This window comes from Marmota flaviventris, chromosome 2 (assembly GCF_047511675.1).
Source record: "Marmota flaviventris isolate mMarFla1 chromosome 2, mMarFla1.hap1, whole genome shotgun sequence".
Lineage (NCBI taxonomy): Eukaryota > Metazoa > Chordata > Mammalia > Rodentia > Sciuridae > Marmota > Marmota flaviventris.
The window spans coordinates 198308758-198329172 of record NC_092499.1 but is presented as its reverse complement, the minus strand read 5'-3'; the positions used below and the strand labels follow the sequence as shown (position 1 = coordinate 198329172).

Genomic DNA, 20415 nt, shown 5'->3' with positions numbered 1-20415 from the left:
CTTCACTTTTTGCCTGCAGTGATTTTCTAAGTCTGACCATGACTTAAAGGAGCCTTTAGAGTTTAAAATAACCGCAGTTCAGGCCAAACCGGTGTTAGACTAACATTGGCAACAAAACCTTGGGGCCTTCTCATTTTCTTCCCGCCTCCTCTAGGCAGGTGGCCTTGGTACCTCTTACTTTTATGATATTTTTAAAAATGTAATTGTGACAATTTAACGATATAAAATGTTGTTTGTTTATCCGTGAGTTTGGGGGTTTGCTTTGCTTTGGTTTTTTGCGCGGCTGGGGTCATCCAGGGCCTCCCTGGCGGGGCAGGTGCTCTGGGCCCCGCCCCAGCCGCGGACCGGGTGCGGCACGGGGCGCTGCTGCGGGGGCGGGAAGCGCACCGCGGCCTCGGGCTGCCCCGCGAGGCTTCTTCCTGCTGTGGCCCGGGCTTGAGCACGTGCTCGACCTCCGTGGGGCTGCGTCGCCATCCCTCGGGTGGGGATGGTCCCAGCGCCGGGTGTCTGGGTGAAGGACGGCCTCAGGCGCGGGCTGCTGGCCACTCCCGGGTCCTCACGGAACCGCGGTCTCTTCCTCCCTCCCTCCGCGTGTGCAGGGAAGGAGAGCTGCTTCGAGAGGATAATGCAGAGGTTCGGCAGGAAAGCCGTCTACATTGTGATCGGCGACGGTGTGGAAGAGGAGCAAGGAGCCAAAAAGGTACCCGCCACCCGCCGCGCCCTGCCCCGCTCTCCTCCTCCCGCTCCGGGCGCGCGCTCCCTCCGCCTCCCGCGGGCCGCCCGCTCCTCCCGGCCGTCGCTGGCCAGTCCATTCCCATTTGCAAATCGCAGAAGCATCCTGAGTAATTTCCTTCTGCAAATCCCCGCTGTGCCTCTGGCTGCGCCCCTGGTAGCCCTGGACTGTTTCTGGGCGCCGCGGGGATCCCAGAGACACTCGGCGGGGGCCGGCCGGGGGCGCACGCACGTGTGTGCGTTTTATTGAATGCTCGCCGATCCGTGGTCCAGGAACCTTCCCAGTTAATAAAGACAGCATTAAGCTAATGAAAAAGAAAATCCCGCATCTGTGATCTCGGGCGTGGGGAGAGGGCAGGGGGTTCTGGTGGCCGCCACTCTGTTGTTGGAAAAGAAACAGCTGCCAAAGTCCCGGGTCTGGACCTGTCAACAGCGCCCCAGAGAGCCTGCCACCCCCCACCCCGAGGCCTGGGAAGCAGATTGTTAATGTCACAGAGCTTAATTGGGGGAACTGGCTTCCCCCTTCCGTCCCTGGCAGCAAATCCCGAGGAAATGCAGAAATGTTTAGGGTCTCAGCGGAGGGACTCAGAAGCAAAGGGAAGGTCCCTGGGGACGAGGGAGGGGGGAGGGGCCTTGAGGGCTGCGCACAGGCTGTTCCCCACCTGGAAGGCTCCTCCCCTTTCCGGTGAGGACAGACGCACGGACGCACTTCCAGTGGAAAGCACTCCCCTGCTCAGTCCCGCCCCTGCCTTTCAGCCCGTGGGGGGCCTGTGCTCCCTCCGCGCTGCCCATGTTCTCCTTGCAGGGCATTCTCCCCTCTTGTCATCAAACAGCGACCTTCATGACTGGCTGCTTAGTCCCAGGCCCTCCAGCTAGTGCGTACACTTTCCCTAGCTGAGCACCTACTGTGTGCCAGCCCCTGCCCCTGCGGAAGGCGCTGGGGATCCTGCAGTGAGCAGAGCAGACCAGGCCCTGCCACCCCTTGCGTGGCTCATAGCTGGGACAGAGAACTGGGATTTTCGCGCCATGGGGGTGACAAGAGCTTGGGAGAATTAGGCAGAGAGTGAACAGAGGTAGGGGACAGGTTACGGCCTAGGTGGTGATCTAGGCAGGCCTCCGTGAGGGGTGGTATCTGAGAAAAGATGGCAGGAGAGCGGGTGAGCCAAGTGGATTCCGGAGGGAGAGCATCCCCAGAGGAGCCCTGTTCAAGGTCTGAGCCAGCCCGGCCACAGCAGAGGGTCGGGAGAGAGGGGTGCAGTGCAGGTGGGATCAGGGAGGTGCCTAGGTCACTGAGAGGACTTCCGCTCTTACTCTGAATACTTTTCTTTTCACCAGGGATTGAACCCAGGGGCATTTAGCCACTGAGCCACGTCCCCAGCCTTTTTAATTTTTTATTTAGAGACAGGGGCTTGCTGAGTTATCTAGCCCCTCACTGAGTTGCTGAGGCTGGCTTTGAACCCACGATCCTCTTGCCTCAGCCTCCAGAGCTGCTGGGATTACAGGTGTGCACCACCGTGTCTGGCTTATATACTTCTTTTTAAAGGCATATTTCTTTTAAAATCAATTGATCTGGAGGGAAAGGACCTTAAGTAAATAATGGTAATCAGGTGACACACAAGGACACAGCCAAACCCGCAGCAGCGCATCCAGTGACCTGCCACATGCATTCCAGATGTTCTGGAAACGCTGGCCGAGAGCCCAGCCTAGGCATGAGGCTACTGAGCCTGGAGCCCGCTGCCCGCATGGGGAGGCCTTCAGGGCCAGCTCTGCTCCTCCAAATGCAGATCTGAGGGCGCTCTGCTGGGGGGAGGGGGTCGGATTCAAAGTCACTTTGCCTCTGTCAAAGTCGGGTCAGGCAACCAGCCTAGGCCTGTGACCCAGGGCTCGCGTCCCTGCCTGTTTCTCACCTGGAGAATGACAGAGGGATCTGGGCCAGCGGCCATGGCCAGAGAGGCTCGGGGGAGCAGCGACAGATGTCCTCAGATGCCCCTTTGCTATCTGAAGGGGACACACAGCCTCCTTAGGGTCCCGTCCTGCAGGGAGAGCCCCACAGAGAGCCGCGGAGCTCAGAGTCGCCAGCCTCCAGAGGTCAGTGTTGGGGCACAAAACCAGCTCCCGTCCAGATGCCCGGTCACATGCCAGGCGCCCGGCCGCACCCGCCAGTGTCTCCAGCCACTGAGCAGCCCAGGGCACGGCTTGGGTAAAACAGCCAGGCCTCCTTCATGTGCCCAGCAGCTGCACCCCTGAAAACCTCACTCCAGGGCTGGGGGTGTAGCTCGGTGGCCCAGCGCTTGCCTGGGAGGCCCCAGCCTCAGTCCTGAGCCCTGAAGAAACGAAAAATGTCAGATCGTATCAAAAGCAAGCGACGGGTGCTGTGTTCCTATGAGACACAGGTCAGCCAGGTCCAGGCAGAGGGTTAGGCCGAGCTCAGGCTTTCCTGGGCGGCGCCAGGACAGTCCATCCATTAGGCAGGAGGCAGCGGGGTGAGCAGAACTCCGGCCCCAGAACACCCAGTCAAAACCCATGTCCTAGCAACTTCCCAGAGGCCCCCGGGACAGGTGCTTTCTCCTTTGAGGCTGCCCCACGCCGCCAACCTCCTGCACGGGGACTGGAGGGGCCTCCCCCACCGGCACATCAGATCAGGGAGCACATTTTGGCCTGAAGTCTTTCCCCGTGCGTTTTTGGCTGTGTGGCCTTGGGCAGATGGCGCCCCCTCTCTGAGCTGCCTTTCCTGGTCTGTAGATCTCTTGCTAATGGAAGGTGCCACCTCGACGGGCCTCTGAGCACACACAGGTAGAGGCTGCAGTGGCTCTGCTCTGACTGCTGTGGGGGTGGGCAGGGGCCTTTGGAAGTCCCAGGTCCCCCCTCTGGCGAGCTGGTGCTGATTCCCACAAACTGAGCAGGGCTGAGGGTGGGGCCGGGCAACCTCCAGCAGAGGCCAGACCAGGGGGGTCCACAGGGCCATCCCACCCAGGTTCCCCATCAGCATGTGCTTTGAGGAGCGGCAGGTGCCAGACAGCGCCGACATGGCAGAGGGCTCGCCCATAACCCACCGGAAAGCGGCCGGGGAGGCCAGCCAGCCACAGGCCCAAGCCCCTCATGGCCACGCCCAGGCCCCTCGTGGCCACGTCCAGGCCCCTCGTGGCTGCACCCCAGGCCCCTCATGGCTGCACCCCAGGCCCCTCATGGCCACGCCCAGGCCCCTCGTGGCCACGCCCAGGCCCCTCATGGCTCCACCCCAGGCCTGGTGGGAGCGGCTCTTCCCTGGTACAGGGGAGCTGGGAGATGGAACTTTGGTCAGCCCCGAGGTGCCCACTGAAAATGGGAGCTCCTGGAAAGAAGAGGAGGGAGGATGGGAGTGTGAGGCAGGGCTGTGAGTGGCACCTGGGAGGCCGACCAAACTCATGACCTGACCACTACTCCTTATTACTGACATCATCATTTTATTTAATCCTCAAAAAACCTGCAAAGTAGGTATCATCACATCCCATTTCATAGAGGGTGGATTTGAGGCTCAGAGAGGTTGACTAAGTTGTTTGTTAGATGATTGAAGAATCACGAGATCCATCCCCTCGTGCACACACTAGGTCCATGATTTGCCCTGCACCTTCCTGACTTCATCCTGTTTCTCCAGATCTGTCCTCATGTGTGCAGACACAGTCACAGCAGCAGCTAGTATTTAGTGAGCATTTAGTATGTGCCATATACTGCTGCAGCAATTGTACACAGCAAGTATCGTCCCCATTTTAAAGAGAGGCAGTAAATAGCCTAAGGTCACCAGGATGGTAGCCCTGCTGCCCCTGGCCGTCAGTCACCCTGTGGAGTAAGGTGACCCTTCCTCATTAGGGATGTCTTGCCACAGTCAATGCGCCCGCCACACCCCTCCCCGTCTGTGTTCTGCCCGTGGCTGTCTGTGTTAGTTATTGTGCTCTTTCAGCTCATGATGGTTTAAAATCAAAAACTTGCTATCATGACAACACAGAGCCGGCATCACCTGCTGTGAAGACAGGAGATAGAAACAGACGCTTGAAAGGAAAGGGAGAGCTGGGCACAGTGTGCACACCTGTCCCAGCAGCTCCAGAGGCTGGGGCAGGAGGATCACTAGTTCGAGGCCAGCCGCAGCAATTTAGTGAGGCCCTGTCTTAAAATAAAAAGGACCAGGAGTGCAGCTTGGTGTGGGCACCCCTGGGTTCATCCCAGTGGTGAGGCAGGGGCAGGAAGGAGGGAGGGAGGGAGGGAAGGAAGGAGGGAGGGAAGGAAGGAAGGAAGGAAGGAGGGAGGGAGGGAGGGAGGGAGGAGGGAGGAGTGTCATCTGGGCCACTGACAGCAACCCCCCCCCTCCCCCGGGCTCAAAGCAGCTGTGCTCCTTCCAGTGGAGCCAGCCCCGCCCCAGCAAGCCCCACTTTCTGGGGGAGCAGGACTGGGGACCCCGACACCACAGCGGGTGAGTTCTGCAGCGCAGGTCCTGCCCGTGGTCCTGGGGGCTGGGGGCCTACAGGCCTGCGTCTGCTGGGGGCCTGCTCCCGAGCGGGGCTCTGGGAGTCCCCAGGCCATGGGGGGCCCACACCAGACAAGACAGCAGGCTGGCTTCCTAACAGCCTCTTGGGGACCAGCCATCCCTCTGTTAAAGGCCTGATCAGCCACTGCTGTCACAACCTGGCCACCTCCTGAAGGTCTCGGCCCCCCAGGGCCTCAGGGTGGGGATCCAACTCCAGGGAGAGCCTGGAGGGGCCTCACGACATAGAGCAGAGTCTGCACAGGAACCACTCCCTCGCTGTGTGACGTGGCCCTGTGGCCCTGTGGCCTGCACCCCAGGGCATACGGGAGGGTCGGTGGGTGCCCAGCGGGCAGCGCCGGTGCCCCTGGGAGCAGCCCTGGGCTGTGCTTCCGAGGGCGCAGCGGGATCTGGGTCGCCAGCAAGGCCCGGCCCAGGGCGTGGGGGACCCGGAGGCCAGGCAGGGCCTCCTGGGCGGGCAGCCGCGCTAACCTGCGCTCTGTCCTCTGTCCGCAGCACAACATGCCCTTCTGGCGGATTTCCTGCCACGCCGACCTGGAGGCACTCAGGCACGCGCTGGAGCTCGAGTACCTATAGCGACACCCGCCATCGCTACCTGCCATCGCCACACCCACCGGGCCCCCTGGCCGCCCCACCTCCCCTCCAAGAGCCCCAAAGGCCCGGACGCCGGACCCCAGGCAGAGCACTGCACCCGAGGACTGTCCAGTGGCCGTCCCAGAAGCCATCCAGGGGGATTCCGAGAGCAGAGGGCCGGTGGCGACGCGGCCGGGGCTGCTTGGAGTCCTGCAAGACACACAGGACAGCAGGGGGAACTGGTGGCCAGGGGAGGGCAGGTGGCTTCCTTTTGTCCCGTTGTTAATTTATGGCCTGGCCTGCACTCTGGCCACGCTCTGGCACCGTGCTGGTTCCTTGGCCGCTGGTCTGGCGTGGGGCCCCGGGGGCAGCTCTGGTTTCAGGGCTCTCTGCTCAAGTCGTGCTCTGGGGGGACAATCATTCTCTAGCATCTGTGAGGGAGGTATCGGGCTGTTGGGAAGACTGTGGCTCACCTTTGTTTTTAAAGACGGCTGTGGACAGCACACGTGCCTTATGCTGCCATCTTGTTCCTGGGGAGAGGAGGACACTGGGGAGGAAGCGGTACTTTGTGACGGATAAAAGGCATTAAATAAAACCACGTTTACATTTTGCAGTGGGGCAGATGGTAGTTCTCTATTCCCATTCTTCAGGCTTCCAGATACATTGGTCCTTTCAGTTGCAAAAGAATAAAAATCCAACTTCAATTGGCTGAAACCGAGAGAGGGAAGAGAGAGAGAGAGAAGCCTCCGGCAACTTTTTAGTTGATACCTGTGTTCAGGTACAGCTGGATCCAGGTGATCAGTGACTTTGTCCTACATGCTTTAATTCTCAGGTGGGCTAGGCTCTTCCCTGTTGTGGCAAAATGGCTCCAAGAGCCTTTCTTCAAAACCACGCAGCCAGAAAGAGAGCACCTTCTCCACAGTGGTGGTGACACAAGCCCGGGCTGCACCTCACTGGCTGAAGCTGAGTTGTGGGGTGTTCATGGACCTGAATTTAGGGTTGGGTCCCCTGAGATCAGAAAGTTGGAGAAGGCTAGTCCCCCAGAGGAGAAAATCACTCAGAGTGACATATTACTAAAAGAATTGGGGACAGAGCCCACCCACCAAGGTGGGAAGTCCAGCGAACTTCCATTCCCAGGACAGGACTCGACTTTCCAGTAGATATGAAATGATTCCAGGACCCAGCGACAGGGGCAGGGGGTGATATCTGGGGAAGTTCTAAGGATGTCACAAACACTGTCACTCCTGTGGGGGACCAAGCAGGGCCTGGCTCCCAATGACTAGATACCAGCAGACATGCAAGCCCCTGTTGGTGACCCCAGATATTACCGACTGGCTCAGGTCTGCGCAGTGCAGACAGGAGGCTCGGCAATGGAGCCTCCCAACGAGAATCTGTGACACTGGGAAGCCTCAGCACGCGGGAGAGTCCCTGGTGGCCTCTGAGTTCCCTGGGGTGGGTGCTCTGGGTCCCATCTCTGTCTCCATAAACTCATCCCAGAGCCTGACGCAATCAGGATCCATGGTAGACAGGACAGGAAGAACAGGAAGGCAGGTCACACCCACCTGGCATTTTAGTGAATGCAGGACCACCCCACAACAGTGGTCCATAGGATTGTGTCACCTGGTTACACTGTGGCCACGTGACAATCAAATCACCTAACACCACCTTCTCAGAAGGCACGTCTGTCCTCAAGTGACACGTGACTGTATAAGTGGAATCATGGTCACATGGACAACTAGATGGGTGGATGGCCATTTGGACAGATGGCTGAGGGGTGGCTCACCGTTGGGTGGGAGGTGGGTGAGGGGCGAGGTGACTGGACGGCTGGCCAACTGGAAGATGGCAGAACATCTGGGCGGGTAGAGGATGGTGGATAACAATGTCTCGCGGGTGGTTGGGTGGACCGTGGGTGTGGGGTGATCAGACGGACGATCACAGGGACAATCAGACAGTTGCATGGTGCATGAGGGCATGGCTGGAAGGAGGCACAGATGGCCACCAAGGTCAGTGAGTGGACACGTGGCGGGGTGGCGGGGTGGGTGGCTGTGAACGGAGGGCCCAGGAGGTGACGCTCTCTAACGCTGCCTTGAGCACCTGGCTGGGGCTCCTACGGGCAGCAAGCTCAGGATGAACCGAGGACTTTACTGGATGGACTGGTTCCTGGCTGGAGCGGAGAAGGAGACGGAGCAGAGCCGCCCAGTCCAGGGAGGGAAAGTCCTGGGTGCCCCATCTCCCCATGGCCCCCCTTCCACAGGCACCATGTGTGGTGACAGTCTTTCCACCCCCCCTTCTGCTAACACCAAAGCTTACTCTCTGGGAAAATACGATCAATTACTTATTTAAAAGACTTTTTCATGCCCATTAGAAACACTAAGGGAATTTCAGTGGAGCACACAGGACAATTTTGGGCAAAACAGATGGACCCTCCCCTTAACGTTGAAGTCAAACTCCCCGGGTGTGGACTGCTTTTCTGTTGCGATGACCAAGGGTTGAAGAGGTGGCAGTGCAGCCTTGACGCATCTGACTTGGATTCTGGATGATCCAGAGCTGCTGGAAGGAAGGACGGCATCTTTCTCATCTCTGTGGTCTCAGTCCCCACCGCAAAGCAGAACTTTGTGCACACTGGGTGGACGGGTCGGGTGGCACAAGGATGGACGCATCCCTCATGAGAGAGAGACCGATGGTTGGCTGAATGGACCAACAGACAGATCACCGAGACCAAGGTCCCAACCTGCCTGTGTTTCCTGTAGAGGAGGTCGACTCTTCTGGACTTGCCTCTCAGAGGTTCCGAATGACTCCAGATCTTCCAGACAAGCCCAGCAGGATGGAGACCCCACAGATGTCCCCAGATTGGCCTCTGAAGAGGAAGCAGGGATTTGCCTGGCCGAGGGATTTAGAATTCAGAGAGCTGTTTTGGGGGTTTTTTTTCCCCATTACAAATGACAGAAACAAAGTGGCTTAAAACACTTCCTTGGCTTGTTGGACTGAAAGTTCCAGGAATGGGTGACCTCAGATAACCTGCCCCATACAGAATTCAAGACATGTCCCTCAAATCCACCGTCTTGCCCTCCATCCGAAATTCTGTTCCTCTCCTTTGGATTCGTCTGTGGGCCACAGGGACACACTTGGAGATGAAGCTGTGAGGCTGTAACCCAACCAGGATTTTCAGTGGTAAAGCACTCTCTGTCCTTGCTTGGGCTGGCCTTGAACTTGCAGTCCTCCAGCCTCAGCCTCCTGAGTCACTGGGATCACAGGTGTGCGCCACCGCACCAGCCCTCTCACGCTGTCTTCGAGGTGCATCCGTGTTGCTGGGGCCAAAGTCCGTTCTGGGTAAAGGGGAATTGGGGTTTAAAGCGCTGGACGGTGTTCCTGGTGCTTTGAGCCTAGGTGGAGGCAATGCTGGCTAAAGCTGTGCTTACCAGTGACCACCAGGGGGCAGTGCAAGCCCACAGCTGGCTGGCGCTGCCCTCAGATGCCCCGAGGTGGGACCAAGACACACTCCCCCGCCCTGTGTGTGCGCATGCGCTGGGGGACTGCAGGTCCTCTCTGTCCTCTCTGGAACAGATTCCCAAAGCATCTCCTTCAGGCTGTGCTCCCTGCCGGGGTGGCTCTGATGCGATGGCAGCTCCATCGACGCCTGTTCAGGCCCAGGAGTTCCCGTGAGGTCCCTTCTGCACTGACCGGGCCTCAGCAGACACAATGTGAGGGGGCTGGTGGCTTCAAGCGCTATCAGGCAGCCCGCAGCGATGGGGAAGGCGGGTCCTGCCCTCTGCCCAGCTCTGAACCTGGGCCCCCATGTGTGGCACGTGTGCTCGGGACTGAGCCCAGGGTGCTGTAGCCCGGAGCTGCGCCCCGTCCTTCATGTTTTTTATCTTGAACCAGGGGCTCACTCGATGTCAACCCTCCCACCGGCCTCCAGGGTGTCACAGTAGATCAAGTGAAAAAATGTGGGGGCTTACTTTGACATCCAGAAGTTTCTCGAGGACGGCACTAATCTGACGCTGGACAGACACTGAGTTTAAACGTCACCGTGAACTATGTGGCGAGCTGGTTACGGGGAGGCCACCTCTTTGCCCTGCCTGCTCCCACCTGCTGGTATCTGGGCCCACAGAACCCCAGGTCAGGGAGCCTCCTGGCCACCTGTGTGGTCAATGAGGGCACAATCTCAAGCCCACTTCTAACCCTCAATAGCACCTGCCACATACCAGGCCCTGGGCAAAGCCCTTGCCCACCTTATCCCCTGCCTGGAGAGGAAGTGCTGAGATTCGGGCCGGGTGGAGCCCCAGCCCTCCCTTTCCAACCACAGGAGCTTCCCCTCTTCAAACCTGTTTTCTCAGCCGTAAAATGAGATGACAGTGGAATGGCCTTCCAGCGTCACTGCCAGCCCGGAGTGCCCCCAGACATGGCACTTACAACAGTGGCTTTCAAACCTTTAGGCTGCATATGACAGCCAGGCACGGTGGCCACCCTGCAGTCCCAGCTGCTCGGGAGGCTGAGGCAGAACGAGCACTTGAGCCCCGGGGTTCAAGGCCACCTGGACAACATAGTGAGACCCGAACTCTTTAAGGAAAAAAAGAATATATTCTGAATATAGCGATAAACCAAGCTACAATGTCCAGAAGAAAAGATCGCATTAAGACCCAGTGTAACGTGTGTGCATAGATAAGTGCCAGTGTATACACAGCGTGCACACATTTCACTAAAGTATTCCACAAAGCCACGCCCACTGTAGCGCTATACACATCCTGCCGCTCCACCCTTGAGTTTTTAATGATGCAGGTCACAATCTTTCACATCAGTTTCACAGACCAGGATTTGGAAAACACCAGTTTCAAACAGGCGAGGCAAACGAGCTCATCCAAGGACTCGTTGATCTTATAAGCCCCGTTTTACAGAGGGGGAAACTGAGGCTCAGAGGAGCTGCGGCCTTGCAGCTGGAAGGGGGCGGGCTCAGCCCCTGCGCAGCACCTGGTGACTCAGGCTGCCCACAGAGAAGTTTTACTGCTCTGCACACTATTTTTTCAAGTTTTAACCCAGCTGTATGAAACTGGGGAAATTTAACTCAAAATCTAAATTTTCAGCCAGGTGCAGTGGAGCACGCCTGTCATCCCAGTGACTTGGGAGGCTGAGGCAGGAGGCTGGTTATGGGGGAGGATTGAGAGTTCAAAGCCAGCCTCAGCAACTCAGCAACCCTGCAACCCTGTCTCTAAATAAAATACAAAATAGGGCTAGGGATGTGGCTCAGTGGTTAAGTGCCCCCGGGGTTCAATCCCTGGTACCAAAAAAAAAAGTCTAAATTCTCAACTTTTCTAAACTAGAAAAGGATGGTCTGGCATGCCCCGGCTGCCTCTGCGCATGCTCACCAGGAGCCCCTCCCCCACCCTCAGGGGGCTGGCACTGGCTGCGCTCTCCGGTTGGCCACAGTCCCTACCGCACCCCAGAGAATTCCTGGCCACCGAAGCAGCACCACAAGCCACTGTCATTGCGCACACAGGCTGTTTCAATCACACGGAGAAACCGTTTTCTATCGAAGGTGGAAGCACAAAACCAAACCCGTAAGGGGGCCGCGTGTTTCCAGAAAGAAACAGACCACCGCCGTCCACTCTGACTTTTTCAGTGTCAAACCGAATGCGTGTCCAGTCCACCCACTTCACTAGTGTGCATCCCTGCCTGGTCCTGGGAGAATGGCCTTCGCAGCCGGTCTTACCTCCCCACCCGGTGTCTCTGTTATGTCCACAGCATGTCCCCAGCGCCAGAAACTGCTCAGTGAAGAAAGTGCCTAATTAATCACTAATTAATTTGTAGTTTTTAAACAAAAGCTTCTCCAATGATGACAGAGATCCTGTAATGGTTAGGAGCAGGCATTTGGGGGGGGGGGGGGAGGTCAAACTGGATTCAAGTCCAGCTTGCTCAGTCTCTCTCTCTTACAGCAGGTAACGAGGATGCTTTGAAATCAACTACCTGGTGTGCAGGAGATGGGCACCCCAAGGCCACTCCCTCATCAAGGGGAATCCAGGTCTTTCCAAACCTAGTAATGCTCAGCTGGCCCAGGATCCCGCTGTCCGCTGGGCCAGGGGCAGCAGTTTGGTGTAGTCATGGAAGAGCCCTGGGTTAGATGGCAAAGCCCAGGGTTCGACTCCCTGCCACACCGTTGATGGAGAACTGGCTGGTTCAACTCCAGCTCTCCCTCCCACTTCCGCCCAACCTTCCTGAATTGAAGAAGCTAAACTCCCGGATTCCTCTCAGCCAGGGTCTGGTGCTCTTCCAGCTGCCAGGCAGCTGCAGTCACTAGAGACCTGCATTTGCTACTAAGTGAGAAGAAGGATGGGGGTCAGGCAGGGAGCATCCGACCTGCCTGTGGGACCCCAGCAGAGGTGTCATCTCTATGGGAATCAGACCCACCCGTTGTGGGAGGAGCTTGGGGAGTTCTGCTCAGGGGAGTGGAAGGCCATCTGATGAGGCTCAGCCGCACATCCAGCCACTGGGGCCTGGGATTCTGCAGCCTCCGGGGCAGCCAGGACTGGGAGACCTAGACATAGCCTGGGGAGCCTGCTGCCAGCTCTGCAGCTGAGGACTGTCACCAGATCTAATCACAGCGACCAGAGGCCGCTGCTTCCCTTCCGCCTTCGAAGCCTCCTCGTTGGTCACCCGACGGGGCGGCACTGCAGGAGGGAGACCCCGGGGCTCCCACCAGCCTCGCAGACAGTGCTGACCTGACATCAGTGCCTCCCCTGCCACTGGCGGCGTGGATCCTGCTCCCTACAACCGCCAGAGACCTCAGACCCGCAGGTCAGCCGTCCTGGCTCCATCAACGCGAGTCCTCTGGTTGGCACAACTTCCACCTACGGAGGTCGCAGAGCAGAAGCAGGATCTCACCTTCCCAGCCGTCCTTGCCGTCCTCGCCGTCAGAGAGTAGGAAGCCCAGCTGATTCCCACCACACCAGTGCACAGTAGGATGACCACACTGGCAAATTTGTGTGTTTTATCACAATTTCAATTAATAATGTAAAATGCCTCCATATCAGCCGGGCGCGGTGGCACCGGCCTGTAATCCCAGCGGCTCAGGGGGCTGAGGCAGGAGGATCATGAGTTCAAAGCCAGCCTCAACAACAGCAAGGTGCTGAGCAACTCGGTGAGACCCTGTCTCTAAATACCAAATAGGGCTGGGATGTGGCCCAGTGGTCAGTGCCCCTGAGCTCAACCCCCAGTACCCCCCACTGATGCCTCCATATCATTTTATAATTTAAATGAGTGAATTAAACACAATAAAATGTTTAGAAAAACAAACCAACCCCTGTGCCAGCTTCCTGCCCTCTTTGGGGCACAAGGGCCCAACACATTCCCACGGCAGCCCGCACCCTCCCACTGCGCCCTCACCCACACCCCACCCCAATTCCTCCTCCCCCCGTCTCACGGGCCTGCCTTTGCTTCCTGAAAAATGGGGGGCCCACCTCAGGGCTCGTAGGTTTGTTTTTCTTTCCACCTGGATGCTCTTCAGCCAGGTCAGTGGCTCTCAACACTCGCTGCCCCTCAGGGTCATCTGAGCAGATCTCAGAAGGCCCCCGTCAAAAGACACCGTGAAAAGGGCCGAGGTCCTTGGGTGGTTTCTTCCCAGTGAGAATTCTGGCTCAATGGAAGCCAAGACCACTTGTTTTGTTCTCCACCGTGTCCCCAGTGCTTGCCTCAATAAGCAGCTGTGGCCAGAAGGGACACTTCCCATTCCAGTAGTCCCATCACTCGTTTCTGTGGCTGCAGTTCCACAAGTGGCCACCAGGTGGCAAGAGTCAACTACATTAAAAAGTCACCTCTAGACTCTCCAGGCTGGTGGTCCCTGCGGGTCCCTAGGAGGAAGCAGCAAGGTCCTGGCAGCCTCTTCCGGGCTCACCATACCCCATCACGTCTTCACAGAGTGAGACGTTAGGTGGACCCAGATGAAAGTTACAGGACCTCCGGCCCTGCCCCCTCTCCACCACGCACTGACCCTCTGGTGCAGCTGCCCGGGGCAAGACTCCACGGTACCCCCACTGTGACAGGTGCACACACGCTCCTGCTGCGGGTCTGTGTGCACACGCCGCCCTCAAAGAACCGCAGATGCCCTGGAACTGTACCAACAAGGAACCACAGTCAAGGTTTTAGATAAAAGGGCAGGACAGACACTACCATTTGTAAGAAAGGGGAAAGATGTCACTCCAACGAAGCCTTCTTGCTGTCCATCAAGCCCATGAAGCTCACAGGTGCCCCGGTCCCTTTGCACTTCCTGGTCCCTCTGTCTGGACCATTTCCTCACCTACTTGATCTCCCACAGCCAGCTCTTCATTCATAGCTCAAACATCCCCTCTGCAAAGAGGATGCCAGATGGTTCCAACTGGGAAGTCACCTGTGCCTCTTGGTCCTCCTCTACACCATCCCCCTTGGTTCCTTGACAATACCAGCCATTCTCTGCTTTTTCAGGGCCCATAAGTAGAAAATGTTCCCATTTTTAGGTGGTTGGGGAAAAAATATTTTGCAATAAACTGAAACTCAAATGTCGGTCTATGGCACTTTATGGTTTTTGCCACGTTCACTTACGGTCCCCTTTGGCTGCTTTTGCCACAAAGCCTGACACTCTGACCCTTGGTGGACTTGAGGATCCTGCCTGCATGGATTCACTCCGTTACCTTCCTGCGAGCCCAAGGGAGGAGCCCACAGGCCCATGCTCCCTCCTCTACTCCAGTTGCTGAAATCCCAGCACCTAGCAGGACCCCTGGGAATTGCTGCCCCATGACTGGAAGACTGACTGGTTGTCACCCCAAGGGAATGCAAGCTTGGCAAGGGGGGGGGGACATCCCACCTCCCATCCCAGTGCCGGGGCCGTGCACCCATTTGCAGACCACTCAGGAACTGACACCACGCGCACCTTCAAACGGGGGCCTTGGCAGGAGGGTTGCTGGGGTAGAGATCTGGGGACCACTGGCCAGAGCAAAAACGGACCCTGCTGCCCAGAAGACCAAGTAGCCTCAAGCTCTCCAGACTCTGCCCTCTCCCAGGCTTGGAGCATCAAGGCCAACACAGCCCACGGACGTCCGGGTGGCTCAGGTCTCCTAGGCCACAGAAGTCGGTGGCTCCCTACTGCCCCACGCCTTCCTGCAACACCCCGGTGCTAGCCAGGGCCACTAGTGTCAGGTGCCGCCCTGTGGGGGGTGCTGGCCTCTCAGGGCCCCTCCTCCTGTGTTTGGCTGTAAACATAGACAGCCATCCCCACCACCGGGAAAACTGCAAATTCGAGGACGACCAAGCCATTTTGCCAAAACAGTTTAATTAAAAAAAAAAAGTGAAGAATCTGAAAAACCGGGGAGGGAGGGGGGAAGGGGGGAGGGAGAGAGAGAATGGGGGAGGGAGGGGAGAGAGAGAATGGGGGAGGGAGGGGAGAGAGAATGGGGGAGGGAGGGGAGAGAGAGAATGGGGGAGGGAGGGGAGAGAGAGAATGGGGGAGGGAGGGGAGAGAGAGAATGGGGGAGGGAGGGGAGAGAGAGAATGGGGGAGGGAGGGGAGAGAGAGAATGGGGGAGGGAGGGGAGAGAGAATGGGGGAGGGAGGGGAGAGAGAGAATGGGGGAGGGAGGGGAGAGAGGGAGGGAAGGGGGAGAGAGGGAGGGAAGGGGGGAGGGAAGGGGGGAGGGAGAGAGGGAGAGAGAAGGGGGAAGGAGGGAGGAAGAGGGGAGGGAGAGAAGGGGATGGGAAGGAGGGAAGAGGGTAGGAAGGAAGGAGGTAGGGAGGGAAGGGGAGGGAGGGAGGAAAGGGGAGAGGGAGGAAAGAGGAGCAGGAAGGAGGGAGGGAAGGAGGGAAGGAGGGAAGGAGGGAAGGAGGGAAGGAGGGAGGGAAGGAGGGAGGGAGGGAGGGAAGGAGGGAGGGAGGGAGGGAAGGAGGGAAGGAGGGAAGGAGGGAGGGAAGGAGGGAGGGGAGGGAGGCAAGGAGGGATGGAACCCAAGACCACACCGTGCGACTCCACGGGCTCAGTCACAAAGAAACACCATCTTCAAAAAAGATATTTAAGTTTAATACAAATTTTATACAAAGAAAATGTGAAAAAATACTTCCATATGCTAAAAGCAATTATGCTTCACAAATAAGGCCAGCTAGGCTATTTTTTTTTTTTTTTTTGACAACTGCAATTCACAAATGTTCTTTCTCTCCTGCTTTCTTCTAATATCTGTTCTTCTTTCTTCTCTAATGTGGGTGGCTAGCTGGAAGCCATACAGCCAGCATCCTCTTATCAACAATGAAGAGAAAGTAAACGAGACTAAAATGTACAACAGAATGTACTGGAATGATATCGTACAATTAATATTCTCATATACATACATCACCTTTTGCTTTGATCAATGCTTTTTGTTTTACACAACATACAAAATGGTACTACAGCTTACGTAGTGTAACAGACAGCATGACGGTCTTGCTTTCTCATACTGCCACTGTTTCATGCTTACATAAAAACGCAGAGCTCCATCATATAAATAATACACACATGCTTCCTCCGACGCACGCTCCTCGGTGTGCATCTGCCTTTGAGTTCCTGCTTCTGAGAAGCACAGCATCTCCTCCCGTGGGTGTGTGAGTGTTCAAAGGAACCACAAACAAGAAAAGGTTTCTCTTTGCTGCCGAGTTGGTGACGAGCTGGGCAGGGCTCACTAGCCTCCGAGCATCTTCTGTAAACAGGATGTTGATTTTCCCTTTTAGGAGCCACCACTTACACCACACAGAATAAAGGGCCCCTCCCCACGGCTCCCGGTCTGCAGAGCCTGCGAGGCAGGACACAGTGACGTAGGCATCCGCAAGGGGCCACCGGCGTGGCGTGCTGTGGACAGACGCAGGACAACGCTGGCTTCCCCGGGTGCCGAGGGTGAGGCTGTGCAGCAGCAAGCCCAGGCCCAGCCCAGGCCCGGCCCAGGACTGCTGTGCCCACCGGGCGGGCCCAGGAGCGCGTGCCCCGAGGGCGGGCTGCCCGTCCGTCCGCCTCCGCAGCCAACATTCCTTTCGTTGTTGGGTGTCTTTTTTTTTTTTTAACTTGTTTTTCTTTTTTTATAAGTTAAAGTCGATACAAATATAAAAAGGGAAGGTGCTCTAGTTCAGTGACATCCACAAATTGTACATTATTTACACCTACAGCAGCGGCCCCCTCCCGCGGGCCTCGGCGAGGGCCTGGACGCGGCCGCGTGGGGGCTGCCCGCGGCGCCCGCGGCCCTCCCGAGCCCGCAGGGGTCCTTCTCCGTCTCCGCCGTTTCCCATTTCCCTGGCGTCCGCGGTCCTCCCCCGTGGGACGGGCGGTCTGGTCACAGCTTGCCCCTAGTCCCAGAAGGCGTCGAGCCGAGACTCTTTCGGGATGAGGCTCTTGGCGCTGGAGCCGGCGCCGAGCTCGGAGCGGGCCGACCCTCGCTTCTCTTCGCCGCCGCCCCAGCAACTGGACTTGCTGCTCCGGGAATGGTCTGCGGAGGGAAGGCACCGGTCAGCGCCCCGGCCCGCTCCGCCGGCCACGCGCTCTCCTAGCCAGGGAGCCACCTTCTCCTCCCCACCCCGCACGCCATGGACGGTCCAATTCCCGCCACGTCCATCTCCCCCAATCTGTGGCTCTCTAGAATACAGAGGTGGAACTTAGGACCTCTAGCTTAGGATTTTCAGGACTTAACCCAGCTGGCTGCAAATCAGCAGGGTGTCAAGGATGAAGACGACTGGGACAGGGCTCAGTCGCCCAGGAAAGATCTCCTGAGCCAGACCTGTACCCTCACTACGCCCCGGGCACCCCTGCGTCCAGGCTCAGCCAGGGAGGCAGGCCCTGGGGACTGGCGGGCAGGGTACGTCCACCCACCGCGGTCCTCGAACCAATCTAGAGGCAACTTGAAAAATAAGACCCATGACCAAATCACAAGTGTCCACCCCAGGGGGAGGATCATAAAAAAGGGACAACCGTGGACCAGAGGGCTAAGCCCACCTGGACGCACAGGCCCAATGGGGGGTCTAAAAAGGATGCAGAACCACAGCAAGACCTAGGATGGCTTCAAGGACACATAGACACAGCACTAGGAAGGAAGCTGAGTGACAAGTGGTGACAGAAGAGTCGGAGAGGAGCCAGTGAGGGCCCTCCTCCAGCAGTCCAGCTCTGCAGGCTCCGCGGCCAGCAGCCAGCTCCCGCGGTGCCTCGGGTCACTTACAAAGTTACTAAGTTCAGACAGATTTTTTTTTTAAAGCATTCTTGAGGTGAGGGTAGGACACTGGGCTGGAAGGGGTCATGGATCAAGCTTAGAGGCAGAATCGGGTGGCTGAGGAAGGGACCCTACTATTACCTAACGGGGCTGCAATTCTTACTGCCCAGCAAGAGGCACATGAGGTAAGTCGGGAGCTCTGTCTCTGGAAGACAAGGGGCAGGAGGGTCAGATCGCAGGGAGTGTCACCAGGAGAGAACTTATTGGCAACTTGTATGGCCGGCCAGAAGGGGGCAGTGTTGTGGCGGACAGAAACGGGGCTGGGGGTGGAGCCTTGATCTTCGGGCCCCTCCCCTCTAGGCATCCCTGCACTTGGAGCTCTTCTGGAGTGTCCCTAAGGGGTGACGCTGCTGGTCATCACTACACATGAGAAAAGTCCCACAAGGCAGTCACCCTTGCGGCTCTGGTGACAACTGGGACCAGCTGGGGTCCTGGAAGACCCGGGGCAGCGGGCCGGGCGCAGCCAGGCCACACAGTCTGGCGGAGGGGGCAGAGGGAGTGGGAACGCGGTGGACTCGTCCCACCGGCCAGGGAGAGCTGGTGACTTGGGATCAGATGGAGGCTGACCCTCCAGAAGCCCAGCCCAGCCGGCTCTCACCCTGAAGCAGCGGGCAGTGGCCTCGAGAGGCGCCACTAAGAAGAAAGTTGCAGAGCGAGGGGAGCCCACGCGACAGGACAGGAGGACACGGCCACAGAGAAACACGGACACACACAGGACGAGGCTTGGCGAGCCGAGCTGGCCGCGGCTGGACAGGGTCATACTTACACTTCTGGGCGGGGTAGTTGGGGTGCGGCTGGTGGTCTGTGGTGGTTGGGGTAGAGGCAGGCTGCTTGTCACACCTTTTGCTAACTGAAGAGATACCAAGGCAGCTCAGAGTCCGTCCCGGGCCAGTTTGGCACAACCCCGAGGGCGCTAGCTCCGGAACCCGCTGGCACCCCGCGCTCCCACCCGGGGCACCGCGGGCCACTGCGGCCTTCAAACACGTGATCAAACCCCAACAGGACCACTGCACACAGCACACGCCACAGGTGGGGGACAAGGCGCCCGGTAACGGAAAGCCACCGGCACTTGATAAGCCCCAGGGTGTCAGGATTTTGAAAGCAAAATCCTCAAAACCTCTGCTAACTGCCTAATCCAACAAGAAGACAGGCAGGCGCTGGACGCCAAGGGAGGAAGGTAGCATCTGGGTCAATGAAGACAGTGGTGACCCGGCCAGGCGCAGGGAGAGGACAGAGGGCACTGGGGGCAGTGGGCAGGGCTGCAGAGGGGCGAGGGCCACTCCTCGCCCACAAATCAAACCTGCAGCTGAAAGAGGCGAAGAGTGGAAGAAAACGGTCTCAGGGAAATAGCTGGAGTGGTCAGGAGTTTGGTGGAAAAAACTGAAAATAAGATTTGGGGGTGGGGGGACTCCAGGGGCAAGGAAGCCTGAGAAGGACAGGGACCACAGCAGACCAGGGACTCCGCGATGACCCCACCACCCCAGTCCTGCAGGTGGCCACTGTCCCTTCACCTTTGCAGACTCAGATGGACAAAAGGAGACTTGACCACGGTTACAGAGCAGATGCTCCGGTCCCCAAAAGGGTATGACCGGAAGGAGAGGGAAGGAGATGGGGGTCAAGTGGGGTCAGTGGACGGTGCCTCCAGCAGCAGCACAAGAAGAGGGGGTGTTGAGGACTTGGCCTGCAAGGTAGCCCCAAGTAGTAGCCTAGGTGACACTGGAGGAGGAAGTCACAAGAGGACCTCACCCTTGCCTTTTGTCTAAAAATCACATCAAGAAATGGAGGTACAGGAGAGGATGCTAATAAGAACCAGAAACAGCAGGAGATGGCTGGAGAGAGACCCCCGTTCTAGTTCCTATTCTCCTCTGTCGGCCCAAGCAGCTGCTTTAGGTAAAATTTTTTTTTTTTTTTTTTTTTTTTTTTGGTATTGAGAGACATGGTCTCACTAAGTTGCTGAAGCTGTCCTTGAACTTGTGATCCTCCTGCCTCATCCTTCCAAGTCACTGGGATTACAGGCATACGCCACAGCACCAGGCTCGGGTACGTCTTAAAGATGAACAGGAGAGGGGCTGGGGTCGTGGCTTAGCGGTAGAGCGCTCGCCTAGCATGCGTGAGGCACTGGGTTCGATCCTCAGCACCACATAAAAATTACTGTGTCCACCTACAACTAAAAAATATATATTTAATAAAAAAAAAAAAAAGATGAACAGGGGAGGCCTATGCCACCTACCAAGGGGGCTCACACCCCTACTTAAACCTCTCCTTCCACACGGACGCCTCAGTCCCTCCCGGCACAGGTACTGGAGACAGCTCAGGTGCCCCCTGCACGGTCCACCTCCTGCACATCTCCCATGCACTGA

General features: G+C 57.6%; 2 protein-coding genes across 23 annotated transcripts in view; one reads left to right on the top strand and one right to left on the bottom strand.

Moving 5' to 3' along the window:
* The window catches only part of Eya2 (EYA transcriptional coactivator and phosphatase 2), a 189464-nt gene extending 183559 nt beyond the window's left edge, over window positions 1-5905 (top strand). Inside the window, exons 15-16 of the mRNA XM_071609037.1 lie at window positions 600-700; window positions 5744-5905. Coding sequence (XP_071465138.1) covers window positions 600-700; window positions 5744-5824 — 182 coding nt within the window. The 3' untranslated portion in view covers window positions 5825-5905. The remainder of the gene's footprint in view (window positions 1-599; window positions 701-5743) is intronic.
* A 9928-nt stretch (window positions 5906-15833) lies between these two features.
* Window positions 15834-20415, bottom strand: part of Zmynd8 (zinc finger MYND-type containing 8) — a 111586-nt gene continuing 107004 nt past the window's right edge. For 17 of the 22 annotated variants that reach the window (XM_071609024.1, XM_071609023.1, XM_071609020.1 and 14 more), the window contains 2 exons: window positions 18822-18905; window positions 15834-17281 (listed from right to left, as the gene is read on the bottom strand). In XM_071609024.1, coding sequence (XP_071465125.1) covers window positions 17142-17281; window positions 18822-18905 — 224 coding nt within the window. In that variant the 3' untranslated portion in view covers window positions 15834-17141. The remainder of the gene's footprint in view (window positions 17282-18821; window positions 18906-20415) is intronic. The other 5 variants (XM_071609027.1, XM_071609030.1, XM_071609032.1 and 2 more) reach the window with 1 other exon arrangement.